Source organism: Callospermophilus lateralis, chromosome 5 (genome assembly GCF_048772815.1).
Source record: "Callospermophilus lateralis isolate mCalLat2 chromosome 5, mCalLat2.hap1, whole genome shotgun sequence".
NCBI classification, from domain to species: Eukaryota; Metazoa; Chordata; class Mammalia; order Rodentia; family Sciuridae; genus Callospermophilus; species Callospermophilus lateralis.
The window spans coordinates 10,409,499-10,429,432 of NC_135309.1; the positions used below are offsets into that span (position 1 = coordinate 10,409,499).

Sequence of the window (19,934 nt, forward strand, 5' to 3'; positions counted from 1 at the left end):
CACTTCCATTTTCCCACTCTTTGTATCATTTGCTGAAACCACTGCTTCCTAAGACTCCATCTACTGTCCAGGTAGGAGGAGGTCAATTTCAGTCCATAAAACACCATCTTGAAATCTCATAGAACTTAAGGTGCTATGATTGCTTCTTAAATTAATGATACCATTTTCAAATATTTGAAATTTAAAGGCTTATATAAACCAAAATTTTAGACCTCATGCCACAGTACTAAGCAAGACACAGATCTTTTCACTGCACTAAGATCATAAACCTAGTGGGAGGTCACAAGGAGCTGGTGCTTCACCCTGGGGAGTTTCCCACTTCCCTGCATATCCATGGTGCACACCTCAGCTGACTGTGCCTGCCCGTGCGTTACCTGGACCACAGCCTGGATTTATGCTGAGTGTCCCCTCTGCTCTTCCCTCCTCCTCTAGTTCCCCCACTTCTTCCATTTCCCTATCATTATCCGTGACCTTCAGTCCTCTGCTGAATTACTACTCTCCCCCTACAACATTCAACTGTTTCTCTTTGCTCACCTCCTGATGAATCCCCAGCTGCCTTTGCCTGCTTTCCAAGAACCCAGCTGTGTGCACGGGTTTGCTTCCAAACCATTCCCTCATCAATGGCCTATGTGTCTTCTGTCCCAACTTCTACTCTCCAGGGCTGAGAATTTTCCAAACTCTGTGGCCTGCATGTGGCCATTTGCAGCATGCAAGCCTGCCTGGCCCATCAGCCCTGGGCACACTCTTCACAATGTCCTTCAGATTCACCTCCTCTGTGCAGCTCCTAGGACTGCTCAGATTGCTTGCACTGACCCTGCTTTGGCAGCCTTGGTCTCCACCTGTCCCCTGGGCCTCCCTTCTTCCTACACACCCTCTGTCCCTACACCTAGGCATTGATTTCCCCTGCTGCACACTATCTCTCATTCTGCCCTGAGGTTTTATTCTGTGGAGGTCGCTGAGCACAAGAGGATGTCTGGTTCTCCCTCCTGCACTGGAATCAGGCACCCACGTAGCAGATGTGCAGTAGGTAGTGCCAATAGGTGTGACCAGCACAGAGAAGGTGAGTGGCAGGAGCTCTGCCCACCCCCTCAGAACCTGGCTGTGAGGGCCATTTACTCCTCGCAGGAAACAGCACTGTTCCTAACCCTGCTCTAGAGCACAGTGACTCCGTGGGATCCTGGCGCCTGGTGCCCACCACATCAATGCCAATGCTGGCGGTGTGTTCACATCACTCCAACATTCAGTTCTCATACCTCACCCTTGGTCTTCCTCACATCTAGATTTCCTACCACAGCCTGTGTTGGGCTGAGGCTGATGACAAAGTGTTTTCTGTTTCCTGTCTGGGTTGGGTTTCTTCTTTCCCATCCTATCTCTACACACCAGTTTACTTCAAATTCAGATGAGAGTGTTCTCTGCTGGATACTGCCCTTCATTAACTTACTGCAGTTCAGTATCTTCTTTACCCTCTGGGCCATTGATATGAACGAATTTTGTCCATTCTCTTTTATATCGCTATGCATATCCTTGCCTATTATTTTATTTGAAGAGTAGCTCAAAGTGTATTTTCTATAGCCTATGTTCTTTGATTAACTAGCAGAAATAAATTCCAGACAGTTGGCTGTGCATGGTTTCCCTGCTGTGAGACTTTGAGTAGGTCTGTGTGTGGCACGCACTCTGCAGGTGTGCACGGGCATCACTCTATTAAATTCTCTAAGAACAGAGACCATGCCTCTCCTTCTTTGGCATTACCTGCACACTCTGGATGGTTCAAGGAGGTCGGTGGTCAGCATGCCAATGCACAGAAGAAGGAGTGAAGAATCAGCAGAGAGGTTAGGTACATACCCTGCTCACCATTCCTGGTGGCATGTCATGTTACCAAGGCAGCTGAGGTTGGCTGGTTGTGGAAGGAGGAAGAGGGGTGGTCTGACTCCAGCAAAGCCCTCTGCCCTGTGATTTCCGATGCCCATTTGTTTCCTCGATCTTTCTCCAGAATAGGCCCAGCCTGAGCTGGTGGGAATGACTCTCCTGTGCCACAAAGCAGCAGAGACACTAGGAGAGAAAGAAGAAGGGACCCTGGAGCTTCCCCTTGCCTACTGGACTCCAGCGAGCCTCAGTGGCCCTGAGGACAAGGGTTTTGTGAAGCTGACATCAGACAGGTAGTCTCCCCAGAGAGATCCTCAGAGACAGCGGGAAGAGGACCCAGAGTAACAGGGCTTGGTACTCCAGGGCATTCATATTCCCATGGGATCCCTGGGCTCAAGGGAGGGACAGAGGAGAAATTACAGGGAATCAGTCACATTTCTGTTTTGTTCAACCACGTTTTTCCTCTGGCCTGTGACAGAAAACAAGAAAACCAGAGTTGTATTTTTTTTCCTTGTCCTAATCAGCTTCTTTAAACCAAAAATGTGGAGTAATCCATAATTTTCATAATTTTTTTTTAATACCTGGAATTGAACTCAGGGGCACAAGATCACAGAGCCACACTCCCAGCCCTATTTTGTATTTTATTTAGAGACAGGGTCTCACTGAGGTGCTTAGAGCTTTGCTGTTGCTGAGGGTGGCTTTGAACTCTAATCCTCCTGTCTCAGCCTGCCCAGCTGCTAGATTTATAGGCATGTGCCACCACACCCAGCCTCCAGTGTTAATTTATTGTCACAAGCCTTGCAACCCACACCTGTGGGTAAAGATGTGAGAACAATGCTCCCTCATCTCCACTTTCTTATCATGCCCAGGGCAGAGGAAGGCTCCCCTGAGTCTTCCCATGGACTCACGTGGGCATCAGCAGGCATGTTCTCTGGGGAGCAGCATGAATTCTTGAGGCTAATTTCTTCCCGAAATGAAACAGCAAAGTCAGCCCACATCTGTAGTTTAATTAACACAGAGATTCAGAAGTTCACTAGGAAATGTTACTTAAAAACTTATTTATGTAAGTATATTCCTAATTCATTAATACGAGTTTGTGGCAACAAAAAAAATAAATAAGTAAATAAAGAGATTTGCCAGTGGGATTGCATCAATTTCATGAAAGTGGAATCATCAAATACATTTCTCAAATAAAACCAGGCAGAAAAATCAATCAAAATCTTCAATTTGGCCAGGCACTGTAGTCCTGCCTGTAATTCCAGCTACAAGGCTGAGTGACACAGGAGGATCACAAGTTCCAGGCCAGCTTCAGAAACTTAGCAAGACCGTGTCTTACTATAAAAAGGGCTGGGGATGTGGCTCAGTGGTGGACCAACCCTGGGTTCAGTGCCCAGTACTGCATGCAACAAAAACTAACAAATCACCTTGCAATTCCTACGCTTCCAAGCAAACAGAAGACCCTTGGCTGTCTTTTCCTGCTCAGTTCAACAGACAGGCTGCACCAGGAGAGACAGAGAACACAAGAAACAGAAAACATGCTAATTGCCTGACAGCAACTAGAGGAAGAAGCAGAGAGCTTAATGAGTCCCAGGGCTCCCAGTTCTGTCCCAGGAGATGGGGGACAAGTTTGTGCTCTAAACTTGCTGAGCACATTCTCTCCAAAACAGGGATCTTGCTGCAGTTCCTTTGTGTAGGTCCCCAAACATCAACTGTCCATGCTCTGAGCACTGAACTTCCCACACTGGATGTGATGGGAGCATTTAGTCATTTAGTCTTAGTGTCTGCAATGGCTCCCTCTTCTTCCCCTTGGTAGACCCCAGAGCAGAGTTCTAGAACACAACTTAGAAATACTGAAATTTATTCTTGTTTCTCTAATATTATAGCAAGAAGAATAGTAAATACGTCACATGGAAAAACTAAGATTGTATCAAAAAGAAAAGAAATACTGCTACAGACAGGAAATCAGCAGAATATACAAAAATGGAGAGTTGGATATTCCCAATAGAGGATTCAGTGCTTATAAATAACCAGAATAAAACATATAAGGTCACACAAATGTGGGTTAGGAATAAATTATTTCCTACTCTTTAGAGCAGAGAGAAGACATTTCAAGTTAATGATCATGCACAAACATATTTTACTACAATTATACCTTGAGAGTGTGAAATCTACAGGATAACTATTGCCTAACTTATCTACACCTCAGAAAAGTCACCCATCAGGTTGTATATGAGTCTAGACTGATATCTGTGTCTGCTGGGGTCAGCTCGGCCTGCTAGGCCCTGGTAGACCTCCTCCACGCCACAGGCACAGCCCCACCTCAGCTCCCAGACCTTCCCCGGCTGCTTGTTGGACCTGCAGCCCCTTAACTCACATCTTCTTCCCTCATATTTTCTATTTTTTCCAGAAACACAGAGTCTTTTAAAAAGTTTCCTAGAGAAGTTAAACTTTTATGACCTTAAAAATATTTATTTTAGCCTTTCTGTGAATGACATTTGGGTTAGCGACAATATTCTACTTTGAAATTTTCAATTTCAATTTGTTGGTGAGAAACTGAAAGCCATTGAACTTCTTCATTTTAGCCTCTGCAGAAGCTTATGGAGAAATTGCTTTCCTTGCATATTATGAATAGTAAACCATCTTTACCACCTTACCATGGTCTCAGAAAGCCCTTTAATGTGGTAATACCTGACTTTCAGATGTAAACGCTGTTAACTGATCCCATTAGTGATTCCTTTCCTCTATTTTCTACTTTTTTTAATATTTATTTTTTTAGGTGTAGATGGACCCAACACAATGCTTTATTTTTATGTGGTGCTGAGGATCGAACCCAGGTCCCACGCGTGCTAGGCGAGCGCTCTGCTGCTGAACCACAATCCCAGCCCCCAACTTTTAAGAGTATTGTTATTATTTAGTGTTCCATCTTCTGTATCAATTTTCTGTTTTTTTTCCTCTTATTTTCCTTTCTTTCTGATTATAAATTGCTTGTTGGACTATTTCCTCACTCTGATCATCGAGCCCTTCTGTTGAATTTCTTACCATATTTTTAATTAGCAGGAATATATTTTACTTTGATAACTGAATATCTCTGCACAGCATATTTTTATTTCAGCACATATCCTCTCTAATACAATTTGAAATTGGCTTCCTGAAGCCAGTTCTCCTTCCCACCCTCTGTGTGCATCTTTCCTTTCCCTTGCTTGGCTTTGCTGTTTGCTGTTGCTGTTTGGGGCCAGTTTTATGAGCACAAAGTGCCTCACACATCGCTGGCCCTTGCTTCCCTGCTCTCACATGCCAGGGAGCCTCCTTCAAAGTTGTGAGGAGCAGCAAGACCTTTTCACAGACAGCTACATGGTATGTGTCAAGTGTGGATTCCCCTTTGATTTTGAAAATTTAAGAATACTGCTGTCTGGGCTGTCCTACCTGAAGGCCTTAGTCAGCCATCTCCAGTCTGCTCTCCGGGGCTCTCAGCTTGGCTGTCCGTAGAGCTGTCACACTGAGGGGTGAACCAGTCTCCAACTCAGGACCTCAGGACAGCACTCCTCTGCTGGTGACTCTGCACCATGGCCATGCCTGGGTCACATAGTGAAGAGACCTCCGACTAAAACTCCCAAGGAGATGTGTAGGGCTTCCACAGCACACTGTAGCTACCTATGTCCACATTTCTTCATGCATTCTCCAAAATAAAAACAATGAAAATGAAAGCAATCAAAACCACTGGAATTTTATGATGGCAGAGAAACAATTTTTTTTTAATTTTTTTGTTTGTTTTAATTGGTTATACCTGACAGTAGGATGCATTAATGCACTTCAATGTATCATACATAGATGGGATATAATTTCTCATTTTTCTGAGTGTACATGTTGCAGAATCACATTGGTCCTGCAGTCACATATATACATACAGTAATAATGTCTGTTTCATTCTACTATCTTTCCTATCACTACATCTCTCCCCTTCCCTCCCTTCACTTCCCTCTAGCTAATCTAAGGTAACACTATTCTTCCTTAGTGCCTTATTGTGAATCAGCATCCACATATTAGAGAAAATATTTGGCCTTCAGTTTTTTGGGATTGGCTTATTTTGCTTAGCATGATATACTCCAGCTCCACCCATTTACTGGCAAGTGCCATATTTCATTCTTCTTTAAAGTTAAGTAATATTCCATTGAATATACACATACCAAATTTTCGTTATCCATTTCATCTATTGAAGGGCACCTAGGTTGGTTCCATAGTTTACCTATTATGAATTGAGCTGCTATAAATATCGATGTGGCTGCATTACTGTAATTGCTGATTTTAAATCCTTTGCGTATAAACGGAGGAGTGGGATAGCTGGGTCAATCGTGGTTCCATTCCCAGTTTTTTGAGGAATCTCCATACTGCTTTCCATAGTGGTTGCACCAATTTGCAGTCCCACCCAGCAATATATGAGTGCACCTTTTTCCCCACATCTCACCATCATTTATTGTTGCCTGTATTCTTGATATTTGCCATCCTGACAGGAGTGAGATGAAATTTTAATGTAGTTTTAATTTGCATTTCTCTAATTGCTAGAGATGCTGAACAATTTTTCATATATTTGTTGATCAATTGTGTTTCTTCTTCTGTGAAGTGTCTGTTCAGTTCATTAGCCCATTTATTGACTGAGTTATTTGTGGGTTTTGGTGTTAAGTTTTTTGAGTTTTTTATATATGCTAGAGATTAATGCTTTATGGGAGGTGCATGTGGTGAAGAACAATGTCCACTTTGGGGATGACCCTGGAACTGAATCCGAGTCAGAAGACAAAGAGCACTGTGGGTCACCATGCAGAGTGGGCACAGTTATAGCTGCCCTTTTAAAAGAAGGCCCAGCAGGAGAGAAGAATTGGGGTGAAGTCTGGGGACCTGTCCATTAACACCTTGGCTGCAGGAAGTAGAGAAGAGAAAAGTTTATATGTTACAAATATGTTATATGTTATAAATATATGCTGTAAAATGTGAATAAATAATACTACAGCAAAAACTGAGCAAAAGCCCCCACCCCAAAAGAAACCCAAGCAGCAGACAAAACCTAACATAGCCCACAAGCAAAGGTGACGGTGTGTTGAGCACTCTCTTCTGCAGATAGGAAGTGATTGCTATGACAGAAGCTCATCTCACACCCCGAGCAGGTTTCCTCCTCCATGCCCTTCCACCAAGGTGATGCTCTGCCCCACCTAAGACCCACCCAGAGCAGTGGCATTGGCTGCCATGGACTAAGTCTCTGGAACCGTGAGCCAAGATTGACTTTTTGCGCCTCTAAGCAGTTCTTGCCAGGTATTTTGGTCTCAGCATCAAGTTAACACAGTAGACTTAGTAAACCTCCAGACTGGGGTTGACCAGGGTATAACTAGAAACACAGATGAGTGCCCTCTGTGTGCTGGAGTGAGGGACAGTGGCTGTGTCAGGACTGCACAAGGAGAATGGAATTGGGGACAATCAGCTGTGCTAGAGAAGGCCTTCAGAAGCCTACAGTGTTGGCAGACCCTTCCCAAGTGGGTGCCTTGGAAAGAAAGAAGAAGCAACCAGATGTTGGGGCTCATCACATGCCACCCTAAATTATGACTCTAGAAGACCAAAGTCCCCCCCCAATATGCCCGCTGTCCCAAAGTGGACATTGTTCTTCACCACATGCACCTACCATAAAGCATTAATCTCTAGCATATATAAAGGCTGTTCTTTTGAGCAACTGCAGGCACAGGAGTGGCTCTGAAGAACCTCATTTGGGGAGAAAATTGTATCAGTGAAGGTGTCTTCCAGGAAGAGGGCTGCACCCCCACAACACTGACACTCACAGACCTATCTGCACAGCAAGGCCAACCTCATTCCCTGGATTGCTCCCTTCCCCCCACCATGCCAGACGCCCACGCCCTTTCTGTAGCTCAAGAGGCTCTGCCATCTCAGTTACCTGGCCCTTCTCTAGGTCTCGAGGGTGACTCCCACGTACATGCAAGTCACTGAATAGCTTTTCTCCCTTAATCTGTCTCTTTTTGGTGGTGCTGGGGATTGAAAACCAGGGCCTTGTGCATTTGAGGGAAGCCCTCTACCAACTGAGCTATATCCCAGCCCTCTCTTTTAATCTCTGTATGCCAGTTTAATTCCCCAGACGGCCTAGAGGACCCTGGAGCTGGAGGGTTTCCTTCCCAGCACCTCCCGAGGCCTCTCTCATACCTCTGCAGTCTCTTCTTGCTCTCTGTGCTGTGCTCGGGTCCAGAAGGCTTCCTCCAGTTTCCTGAGTTTAGAACCCTGTTCTTGATGCGGTGGGAAGGCTTTCTACACTCCACAGTGAGCAGAGTGCCCCCTGCTGGCCATCCTGTGTATGGCCTCTGATTTGTGGTGGTCCTCCTGAGTGTGTCATCTGAAATCCGCAGGAACATATGTAGGGTCGCCCCGGCTCCTGGACTGAGATATCTGTGTCGGTGCATTTGCTGCTGTACGTTGCTTTCAGGGAAAACAGGCGTTTCTGTTGATATCCCTTTACTAGTGAATCTACCCATACTGATATCTTCCTTTACCCAAAGATCATTGTTAAAGATTGTCAGTAAACTATTCCTCCATGAAGTTTAAAAATGTTAATAAATAATAAAGGGCCACTTTAAGAGACACTGCATTCCTCCCCTTCCAGGTGCTCATCATTCCAGCTGGCATATTTTCTCCATGGTCTCTGGGAGAAGGCTCTGACAGTTTTACAATATTGTGATGTTTTTGCTGAGAAGAATCATTCAGTGATAGTAATTAATGTGAAATAGGAAAACAATAGATAAGGACCACTGTGCTGGGCCTTAGGGCTCAGGCCTGAGAGGGACTGGGCTCAGCTCTGAGTGCAGCAAGTGGGGATGGAGTGGTGCGGGATCTGTAGGGAAGGTGGCTAAATCTAAGCACCAGCCTAAGGGACCTCTGGCTAAGTTGACCTACTGGGACGATTGCTGAAGCCTGCCCAGGATGGTCAGTTGCTACCTGTGGGAAGGTGAGGGACCAGGACCCTGATCAGGGATCAGCCCCAGAATTTCTACCTAAGCTGATATAGCAAGGGTTCTTTGCTATAAGTGCATTTCATAAGGATGAGCCTGACTAAAGTTTGGCCAAGTAAACGTCCATGTCACCTCCAATGGAGCTGTAACACCTGTGCTTCACGTCAAAGCTGAGCTTCATTGGTACACCTATGATCAGCCCTATTTACACTACCTGAGGACTGTGGGCTTGCAGGAGAATGAAGAAAGCTAACGAGAAGTGCTCACTTCTCCAGCAGTGATCACCGCCACTCTGTTGCTGATGACACACTGCAACTTCTAGGTCTGATCTGCACTGGAAAAGTGAGAAGGCAAGTAGGGACACCGCAGCTACTTCCAAGTCACACCTGCGGACGGTGGGATGAAGCGCTATCTTCGCTACTTCCTCCAGGTGGCTGTGTTGCATAGCTTTTGGCCACAATCGCCTTTTCTATGGGTCAGGGCGTCCATAAGAGCGTTTCTGAGTCTGGAGTGATGGAATTTAAGTATAAGGTCATAACCTTGTGTCTTTCTGTTACCACTATGTGAAATCAAACTCTTTTCCACTCAATGTCCCTAAGAAGCCAATAACTGTTTATCAGTGTTTGCATGTATTATTCCACTCAATATGTGCTCTTTTCTCCAACATGTTTGTCCATGTCCACAAAAGTCCTCCTTGAATAGAGTCAGGTCCAGCTCTGCAGTAAAACTGTGGACAACATGAGGCCTGTCCTCACTTCTGCCATAATCTCCTCATCTAGCAACTGACTCAGGTCCAAAAAGTAAGTGAGATTGTGATCATCTTTCAGCTGGTTCTAGTCAGACCTCTTTTCAGCAGACCCCAATTATTCTTGGTTTTATAAGCCTGGTGGGAACAACTTAGATGGCCCAATCATTCATTAGTCCTAACCTGGGATCAACTGACTATATGCACAGGTTTCTAGGTTCTAGCATCTAGTAGGTACATCGTCTGTGCCCAGCCATGCTGCTGATACCACAGGTTAAGGGTGGTGAGTTCTGCTCCCTCCCATATTGAAGTATGGCATTAGAGAAGCACACCAAGGCAGGCATATAAACAGGGTTTATTTAAAAGGGGGTACATAGACTTCTGCAGGAGGGAGTAGGGGGCTATAGCTGGTATCCTGGTATCCCAGGAAGCGAGGGTGTCCTGCCTAGGCTTCCTGAGTTCTCCTGCTCTCTTCCCTCTCTTTCCTCTCCTTCCTCAGGAGATGCTCAGTGGATGACCAAAAGGTGAGAAGCAGATGGGTGGGGAAGGGCCAGATGGAGCAGCCCAGGAAACATTAATTAACAACTTTCACAACCCCCTGTAGGGAGGGGCAATCCCTGGGACAGGTTACCTCAGCAGGTTGTCTTGATAGGGTGGAGGAAGGGCTCTGAAGGCCTTTCAGTCCCTCAGGGGACAGTCTCAACTTCCCAGACTCACTTCAGTAGGCGTCCTTGATGCGACCTGGCTCCATTTACCTGTCTATCCTGACTGCCTGTCTGATTCTGGCTTCACTGCTACCTGCCTGTCCTCGCATCTTGACACCCTCTGTCCCTACTAGAATCCAGGAGCTTTCTTTATTACAGGTTCTCTTCAGTGTGCCCAGGACAAAAGGGGAGCTTGCTGAGCGCTCTTCAAAGTGCAAGGAACCAACAGAGGAGGCAGGAAGTGGGGGCAAATTCAGCGACTCCGTCCTCAGTGAGCACCACCCCATCTCTTGGAGGAGGTCCGTGCACTTCCTGTGTTGTCAGTCCAAAGTCAGAAGGTGGCCTTGAGCAGAATTCTGGAAACTTCCCTGGGACCCCAATAAAACTAGAGGGCAGGAGGGGCATGCTGTCCTGTCCTCTCTGGGAGGACCCTCTCTCCCTGGAGACTGTCCCTTTTCCCTTTCCATTCCTCCTATTAAATCTTGCCCGATACTCTGAGCACTCTGAAATCTTTCTGACTTGATGGCAAAAATCAGGGTTTGAAGGGAGTTCCCAGGGCCCCAGTTTCCCTGAAGGTCCCTGCTCTGAAACAGAGTTAAGCAAACCACGTTTGTTACCTGCCTGGTTCTGGCCAGCCCGGGAGGTCTCACTGAATTTCCACCCGCCCTAATCCTGTACAGAGGACTGGCTGCTCAAGGCCAGAGCCCTTCTTCAGGGGCTGGTGAACCTGGAGTTAATATGCTGACAGAGTGACCACCAGACAACTCTGACGTCATCACAATAACACACTGGAATGTCTTTCCTCTTCGCAGCCAGCCCTCGCTCTCATTCCTTTTACCCTACCTTAATTGCTGCCCCATCTGAAGGTTGAGAAGTTTACTTAGGAGTCCAGCTTTTACTCCTCCTGTTCTTAGCCAAGAATCAAATTCTCCTTGACTTCTCAATTGGCATTTAATTCTGTTGCAACCAAAAGCTCAGTTCTAATTCCTATGCCAATTCAATAAGGAGGACATGGTTTTGAGAAAAGGGAAAATAAATTTTATTGCTTTGCTGGCAAAGGAGAAACACAGGGGACTTCAGACCCAGAGGTGGTGATTCTGCCCATCAGCAGGAACAACAGGGGGACTTTAAAGGAGCTATTCAAAGGCTGCATTCCAGGAGTGCCCTGAAAGGTGATCTCCAGGTTCCCTAGGGGTGTGTTAGGATTTATTTGTTAATTTGGGAGATAACCACTTCCTAGATCCTCTGGCAGACATCTGGCTTCTGTGAGGCACAGATAACTCAAAGAAAATCTTGTTCCCACCCCCAGTTAGGGAGGGATAAAGCGAGAAGAGAAAAAGGAAAACAGTCCTTTTTAAAAATAAGCCTCAGAGCTATTTCAAAAGGTACTGGTCAATGTTACACTGTTGCTGCTTCTACAGTTCTGAGTGAGAAAGGACCCAGCCTTGGGGTCAAAATTGGCAACACTTTGTTCTCTCTGAGATATTTTTCCAGAGGCTCGGAGTTTGGCACCTTCCAAGCTGCCTGGGGACAGGGAGCATGGAGTCCACTCAGAACACTAGTGAGCTTCTTCCAAAAGGAGGAGGGTCCCAGGGGTCCAGGGAGCTCTGCCCCATTCCCAGGAACCCCTCCCAGGGCTAGCCCAGCAGGATTCCTGGGTTTCATTCTGGGGAGGGTCTCACAGGGAGCCCAGTTGCCTGTTCACCCTCAGCCCGGCCACACCCTTAATCCTTTATACAGGGGACTTGCCTATTCACACCCGGGTTCCCCTGAAGCCCAGGAAGCCTCCCCTAGGAGCTCTGGTTTGGTTCCACTTAACCCCACCCCAGGGCTGGTACCTTGTGACTTGTGGTGTGGAGAGAAGGAAATGAGAGGTGAGGTGGGGACTGCACAGGCCAAGGAGGTCTGGGAGGCACAGGGCTGGGAAGTGCTGTGGTGGCAGAGGAGCCTGGGCCACCTCCCACCTCCTTTCCCTGGTCTGTGTTGTTGTCCTGGCTCTTCCCTAGAGGTGTCTGCCCTCAGGGCAAAGGTGACCTGCCCCTAGGTCCTCAAAAAGTGACCTGAGTCCCAGTAGTGAGTGTCACCTGGGGGATGGCGGAAGTGCAGACCCTCAGCCCTCCCAGAACCCCTGAATCAGAGTGTGCCTCCCAGCTCTCAGGGGATCTGTGTGCACAGCAAGTGGAGGATCCCAGGGGAGTCTCCACCTGTCAAAGGATGTAGAAGTTTCACACTTTGAAAGTTTCTGTGCAGTAGGAACCTCAGGGATTGGACTCAGAGAGGCCCTGGGTAAATCCTGGTTCTCTTCTCCTGAACAAATCTCCTGATGCAACCTTCACATCTTAAGCACCAAGTGGGTACAGTGGGAAGGGTGCCAGTCACACTGGACTCTCACAAGCACAGAGGTGAGATGAACTGAGCACCAGGTGGGAACCTGGCAAACATCAGGTGCTTCTCACAAGCAAAATTAAAACACAACTGCAGAATCATCATGCTTCAAGAGTTAAATGGTTCAAAATCAATGTCACATGTGAAAATCTTCATGAATCCAGAGTGTTAATCCAGACATGAATCCAGACATCAGGGACAAAGACCAAGTTTGGGGAAGAAGATGTTACAGGTGTGAGGCCTTCAGGGAAACTGAGGCATGGAAAAGACTCCAAACTATCAAACCCTGACTCTGTGATCACATCAGAAAGGTTTCAGGCATGTCAGTCAGAGTAACAGGCATGAGTTTACTGAAGGGATAGGAAAACAGGGAAGGGGACACTCTCAAGTGAGAGACTCAGTCCACTTAGAGAGGAGAGGGACAGTGTACCATTCCTGCACTCCAGTTTTATTGGGGTCCCAGAGAAGTTTCCAGAAAGACCAGTCCAGGTCCACCTCTTGACTTTAGATTGAAAACAGGGTGACATAAGACTTTCAAGTCCCCACTATCATGGTAACCCTATGTCACCTTGGCCCATGCTGACCAGTTCTAATTGGATACTTTTTTTTTTGTACCTGGGATTGAACTCAGGGGCACTAGACCACTGAGCCACATCTCCAGCTCTCTTTTGTATTTTATTTAGAGACAGGGTCTCACTAGCTGTTTTATAGCCTCACTTTTGCTGAGGCTTTGAAATTTTGATCCTCCTGCCTCAGCCTCCCGAGTCACTGTGCCCAGCCTGGATTCTTAACTATACATTGTTACAGGTTTTATGGTTAGGAGGAATTATGCTTATCTTTCAGAAACTGGCCTGGGAAAAGGGTCACAAAGTCACTCCCTTCAAACTCTCTTGGGTTCCTCTCATTAACGCTAATTCCTACCTGCATTTCCGTGCAGATAACAGGTAGTTTGCTGATAAATTTGACATATCCTGTCCACTTAGGCCAGGCAGGGCTGCAGGGAAATTGCTTTTTGGCAAAGAAAGCATGGGGAGCGGGTGTCAGCCAGTGGGCCCATCTTATAGTCATCCTCTTAAACTTGTGTACCCACCATACTCATCTATCTGTCCAACAAAGGGCAGAAATACCATGTAAGCCTGTGGTGCAATGTGGGAGAGAAAACACCAAACCACACTGAACTCAGCCTTTGATGCTATCCAGGAAGAGAGAGTGGTTCACACCAAGAGCCCGGATAGAGCTGGGGGATTCTAGATAAAATGCCTATGTGAGAGCACAATGTGAACTAACAACAAACTACAGAAGCAGAACTCAGAGAGGGGCTGCTTCCAGTGAGGCCCTGATAGGAGCTGGTGGGGTGAGGTCTGCACACCTGGGTGTGGGTGACAGGCCCTGTACTGTTCTCTCATAAACAGGTTTCAGAAGGCCATCCCTGCTAGGATGCTGAGAGCTGCAGGCTGAGACCAGTTCTGCTCCACAGCTCAGAGGCCAGCAGTAGCCCCACTGTAGCTGACCCTGAGGCTGGATGCTGGGCAGTTCAGGGCCTCACTCCTTGCCCCCCTTTCTGTTCCCCAGCAGCAGCCTTCTCAGTGCCCCCTTCACCTCCTTGTTTCTGAGGGTGTAGATCAGGGGGTTCAAGAGGGGGGTGACGATGTTGTAGAAGAGGGTGAGGAACTTGCCCTGGTCCTGGGAGGACCTGCTTCCTGGCTGCATGTACATGTAGATGATGTTCCCGTAGAACAGGGAGACCACGGTGAGGTGGGAGCCACAGGTGTTGAAGATTCTGTGTCTTCCTGAGGACGACTGGATTCTGAACACAGCCCTGACGATGTGGCTGTAGGACACCAAGATGAAGACCAGGGGAGACAGCACGATGCCAACAGCCAGGACAAAGACAGTGCCTTCTATGGCCACTGTGTTGACGCAGGCCATGCGGATCAGGGCTGGCATCTCACACAGGAAGTGGTCCACCTTGTTGTGCCCGCAGCGGGGTAATCGTAGGGTTACTGGAGACATGACCAATGAATTGGCCATTCCACAGCCCCAGGCCACTGACACCAAGCCCAGGCAGAGCCTGGAACTCATGATCACCGTGTAGTGCAGGGGCTTGCAGACGGCCACAAACCTGTCATAGGCCATGATGGCCAGCAGCAGACACTCCACTCCACCCAGGCCCAGGAACAGGAAGAGCTGGACCACACAGCCCACATCGCTGATGGTCTTGTCACGGCCACTCAGGTTGTAGAGCAGCTGGGGGATGGAGCTGGTGGTGAAGCTGAGGTCCAGGAAGGACAGGTGGGTGAGGAAGAAGTACATGGGCGTGTGGAGCCAGGAGTCCAGCCGAGACACCAGGATGATGGTGCTATTGCCCACCAGGGTCAGCAGGTAGGCTACCAGGATGACCACAAAGAGGACCCTCTCCAGGTGGGGGCGGTCAGAGAAACCCAGGAGGATGAAGTGGCCCTGAGTGCTGCCATTGGTCCTGTCCATCTCTACTGCACCTGAGAAGAGGTGTCAACACCAGTAGTGGCACCTGCTGATGCTGGAGTATGGACTCCTCGCCAGGCTTAGAGGAGCACAGAGCAGGTTTTTTTACTCACCTAAGCCCTAAACAGTGGTGTGGAGGCTCTGCTATGATTACTGTCTCCAAATTGTAGAAAAGGAAACTGAGGCACCTGTGGGTTAAGTAAATGTCACATGTGGAGAAGCAAAGCTGGTCTGCCCCAGGGAACATGCCTGAAATCTTCATCCATATCCACCACTGTGCTCTGTCATTCCAGAGAGGAAAGGCACACACCTGCCAAGCTCCAACCTCTGCTTCTTCCAGAGCCACAAGTTCCTGAGCTCCTGTCAAAACCTCAGAGGCACAAAAGATCACTCCAAACAATCACCTGGTAGGGTTTAGGAAATACCAGTGCAGCTCATCCTTGAACATCACAGTCCACTTATGCACAGATTTTTTAAAAAATATATACACTATAAATACACACACACACACACACACACACACACACACAAACATATGGATGGGTGTAAACATAGAAGTTTCTGTTTGTGTTAAATAAAGCTGATGTGTCATGCAAACAGAGAACATGAAAATAAACCTTTTTTAGGAAAAAAAAGTCTACAAGGAGAAATTGTATTAACATATATCTAAGCATACCTTGAAAATGCAGTAATTAAAACATAAGTGGCATGAGTGACGTGACATTTGGGGCGGAGGAGGGGGTTGTAGATCCCTGCTGTATTCCTTATGCCAAAACAAACCAAATTACATATTTAAACATTTTAAAATGTTCAACTACTGCAAGAAAATATGAAGACTTTTCTATTTTCCTCCTCATCTTGGACTTGAGTAGGTTTCACAAGTCAAATTTCAGTTCTTAAAAATGGTGAAATAAAATATGAATAAATCTGGATATATTTTTTAAAGACTCTCTGCTTCTAACGAAGTCTGAAAAATAATGACAATGATAGAAGACTACTTTGTAATTTTTTTTTCAAAACATTGACAAGAAAAACCTATAATAACATAGAAATCAGAGATGACTTGGAACAACTGGCTAGACTATAAGTAATTCACAACCCAGTGACTTATAGGTGCTAGGAATGTTCCCACTGATAACTGAGGCTATACAAATTGGAGCATAAAGTCGTTTGCTTTTTTGATAGGTTAATCTAAGAGTTGAAAAATGTGGGTGACACCCAGAGCTTAGGAAGTGTGGAAGAGGAGCAGACTCATGACCCCTGCTGGGAGTTACCTTAGAGTAGAGCCTTTGGTCACATTAGTTCAAATTTGATCCAAACGTCACTTTTAAAAAACGGGAAATAAACATCACCTCTTTCTCTCCAAAATAAATAAATAAATAATCAAAATAAACCCAAGCAGAGGGGCAGGAGCACCTGTCCTGCTGCCCACACTTGCCTCTCTGTGGAGGAGAGCCCCTAAGGAGTGCAGGGCTCCTTTACCTTCTGGGAAGGACAAGTGTTTTCTCCCCGAATCCTCACTCTAGAATAAAGTGGATCCTCTATTCCCTGCATGGAGAGGTCCCTTGCGGCCACTGGCCCAGTCCTCGTGGCTCTCTGCACCCCAGCAGTTTGCTCTGCAAACACCTTCTACCATCCCTGCCAAGGTTTTCTTATTAAATAATCGGCCACCTTTTCCTACACACGATGGGTTTCTCTGTTGTGGACTGGTCAACACCCTTCTTTGTTCTCTCCTGGAGAAAGGGTAGATTTCCCACAGCCCTTTACACCTGGGCGCAGTGGGCACTCTGCTCAGGGAGCCCCCAGCTGGTGACAGCGCCCTCAGGCTCAGCCCGTTCCTCTGTCCAATGGGCCACATGTGTGTGCAGAGGGGTTTATGTCAACTGCAGGTTGATGCAGCTCTCCTGAGGAAATATCAGAGAGGGACCTGAGGATGGCCCAGGTGCATCAGCCTCCCCAAGCTCTGGGGAAACTTCTGAAACCACCAACCTCAAATGCTCCAGCCTCCCGTAGGATTCAGGCAGAAAATGAGGACCATGAGAATTTGTCCCTCGAGATCAGAAGGATTTAATACCTCACACAAGTAAAACTGGAGTTCTCCATCCAGGGTTGCTCAGAGGACATAAATCCCAGGGCCATTTGCTTCCCTCCCCCGCTCCCCAGAAGTATTACATGCCAAGAAGCAATCAAACGCTTGGATCTACTAAAAACAGGGCAAATGTATGTTGACATCTTCTGGCTAACAAATTTATCTATGAAAAATAAAAACACCCATTGTCCACCTACTGAACGAACTCCAAGGTGCCCGGATGAACAAAAAGCTTTTCTTACTTATGTTTACTTCTTTTTTACTTTTGGATATGAAAGGGAGGTGTCAGTCTATGCCGGTTTGTATTTTAATTTCAAACTAACCAGAAGGACGTCGAACATCTTGTGATTGATTCCTTAGACTGTGCGTATGTGCCCATGTTGATGATGCTCTTGTCGAGGCAAAAACAATGTCACAGGCTAAAACTTTTTGAAACGTAATCAAATGAAGAGAAACTGAGACCCTGCAATCAGCAAGGCAGTGTCAGAGAAAGAGCAGCTAATTGATTTCCTGGGTGACTAAGGGGTCAATCAAAATGCTGCTCAGGTACTTTGGTAGAGGTGGTGGAGAGGGGCGAGGAGACCACTCCGCTAGGGCAGCGAGCAGCTTGCGTCGGCGGAGCTGGGCTCTGCACCGAGCAGCCTCCCTCCGCCTCCCCTGGGCAACAGGACAGACCCAGCGGGGTCCAGCAGCAAGCCCGAGTGTCTCCCGTGGAAATCCTTCAATGGGAGGCTGGTGGCAAGAGCGGGCGGTGTAATCAGTCCCGCGGCGCTGACTCCTCTGCCCTCTGGGAGCCGGGAGTTTAAACCAGTCCCTCCTTGGCGGCTAAGGGGCTGTTCACCTCCCGTCCCACCAGCTCCAGATGACCACCTCCCAGCTGCCTTCTCTCAGGCCGTCCCCACTGCCCCGAAATGGCCGCTTAGCTAGTTCTCTCGACGGACTTTCCACTGTTTCACTAGAGAGGGACTTGAGAAGAGAGTTTACCTGTCAAATTAGTGACTTCAGTGATGAACCCAGGCTTCTGAGAACACAGACTTTGGCCTAGCTGTGGAGCGCTACCAGGGAAAGTGAGCGCCCGGGATCTAACATGGAGGATTTCATTCTATTTTATTTTATTCGTATTATTTTTTATTTTATTTTGCTTTGTTTTATATTTTATTTTATATTTCATTATTTTATTTTTTATGTTTTTATTTTATTATTTTATTTTATTTGTATTATGTTTATTTTATTGTATTTTATTATTTTATTTTATTTTGTTTTGTTTTATATTTTATTTTATATTTCATTATTTTATTTTTTATGTTTTTATTTTATTATTTTATTTTATTTGTATTATGTTTATTTTATTGTATTATTTCATTTTATTTTATTTTGTTTTGTTTTTTAATTTTATTTATTTATTTATTTTGTTTTGTTTTGTTTTATATTTTATTTTATATTTCATTTCATTGTATTTCATTTATTTTTATTTTTTATTATTTTATTTTATTGGTATTTTTAAATTTTATTATTTTATTTTTATTTATTTATTTTATTTTATTTCATTTAATTTCATTTTTTAAATTTTTGAATTTTTTATTTTTTATTTTATTATTTTATTTTATTTGTATTATTTTTTATTTTATTTTGTTTTATAGTTTATTTTATAATTCATTTTATTTAATTTTATTTTTTATTTTATTATTTCATTTTATTTGTATTTTTATTTTATTTTATTTGTATTATTTTATTTATTTTATTGTTTTATTTTATTTTGTTTTATATTTTATTTTATATTTTATTTAGTTTTTTAATTTTTAAATTTTATTTCTTTTATTATTTATTTTATTTATTTTATTTTTTAATTAATTATTTTATTTTGTTTTGTTTTATATTTTATATTTCATTTCATTTATTTTTATTTTGTAATTTTTAAATTTAATTTAATTTTATTTGTATTATTTTTAAATTTTTTAAATTTTTAAAATTTTTTTATTTTATTTTATTTGTATTATTTTTTACTTTACTATTTTTTATTTTATTTTATTTTTTATTTTTTATTTTATTTTTTTTGTTTTATATTTTATTTTATATCTCATTTCATTTCATTTTTAAATTTTTAAATTAATTTTATTTTAACTTTTAAAATTTATTTTATTTATTTTTTATTTTATTTATTTTTTATTTTATTTTACTTTTTATTTTTTAAATTTTTAACGTTTTAAAGTTTTTAATTTTTATATATTAATTTTTTATTTTTTAATTTGTTTATTTTATTTTATTTTATTTTACTTTATTTTGTTTTATTTTATTGCATTGCATTATATTTTATTTTATTGTCTTTTATTTATTGTATTGTATTGTATTTATTTTATTTCATGGTGTTTTACTTCATTGTATTGTATCTTATTGTATTTTATTTTATTTATTTTACTTTATTGCATTGTATTGCCTTGTATTGTATTGTATTGTTCTGTATTGTATTTTACTTTGTTGTATTGTATTTATTTTATTTTATGGTATTGTATTGTATTGTATTGTATCTTATTTTATTTATTTCCTTTTATTTTATTGCTTTGCATTGCCTTCCATTGCCTTGTATTGCCTTTTATTGTATTGTATTTTACTTTATTGTATTGTATTTTATTTTACTTATTTTATTTATTTTATTTTATTTTTTGCATTGT

At 44.2% G+C, this 19,934-nt stretch overlaps 1 protein-coding gene across 1 annotated transcript; it reads right to left on the reverse strand.

Annotated features, from left to right (window-relative positions):
* Positions 1–14,234: 14,234 nt before the first annotated feature.
* On the reverse strand, positions 14,235–15,179 carry LOC143641670 (olfactory receptor 2W3-like). Its single transcript, XM_077109374.1, has one exon. The coding sequence runs from the start codon at positions 15,177–15,179 to the stop codon at positions 14,235–14,237; it is 945 nt and encodes a 314-aa protein (XP_076965489.1).
* Positions 15,180–19,934: the final 4,755 nt, after the last annotated feature.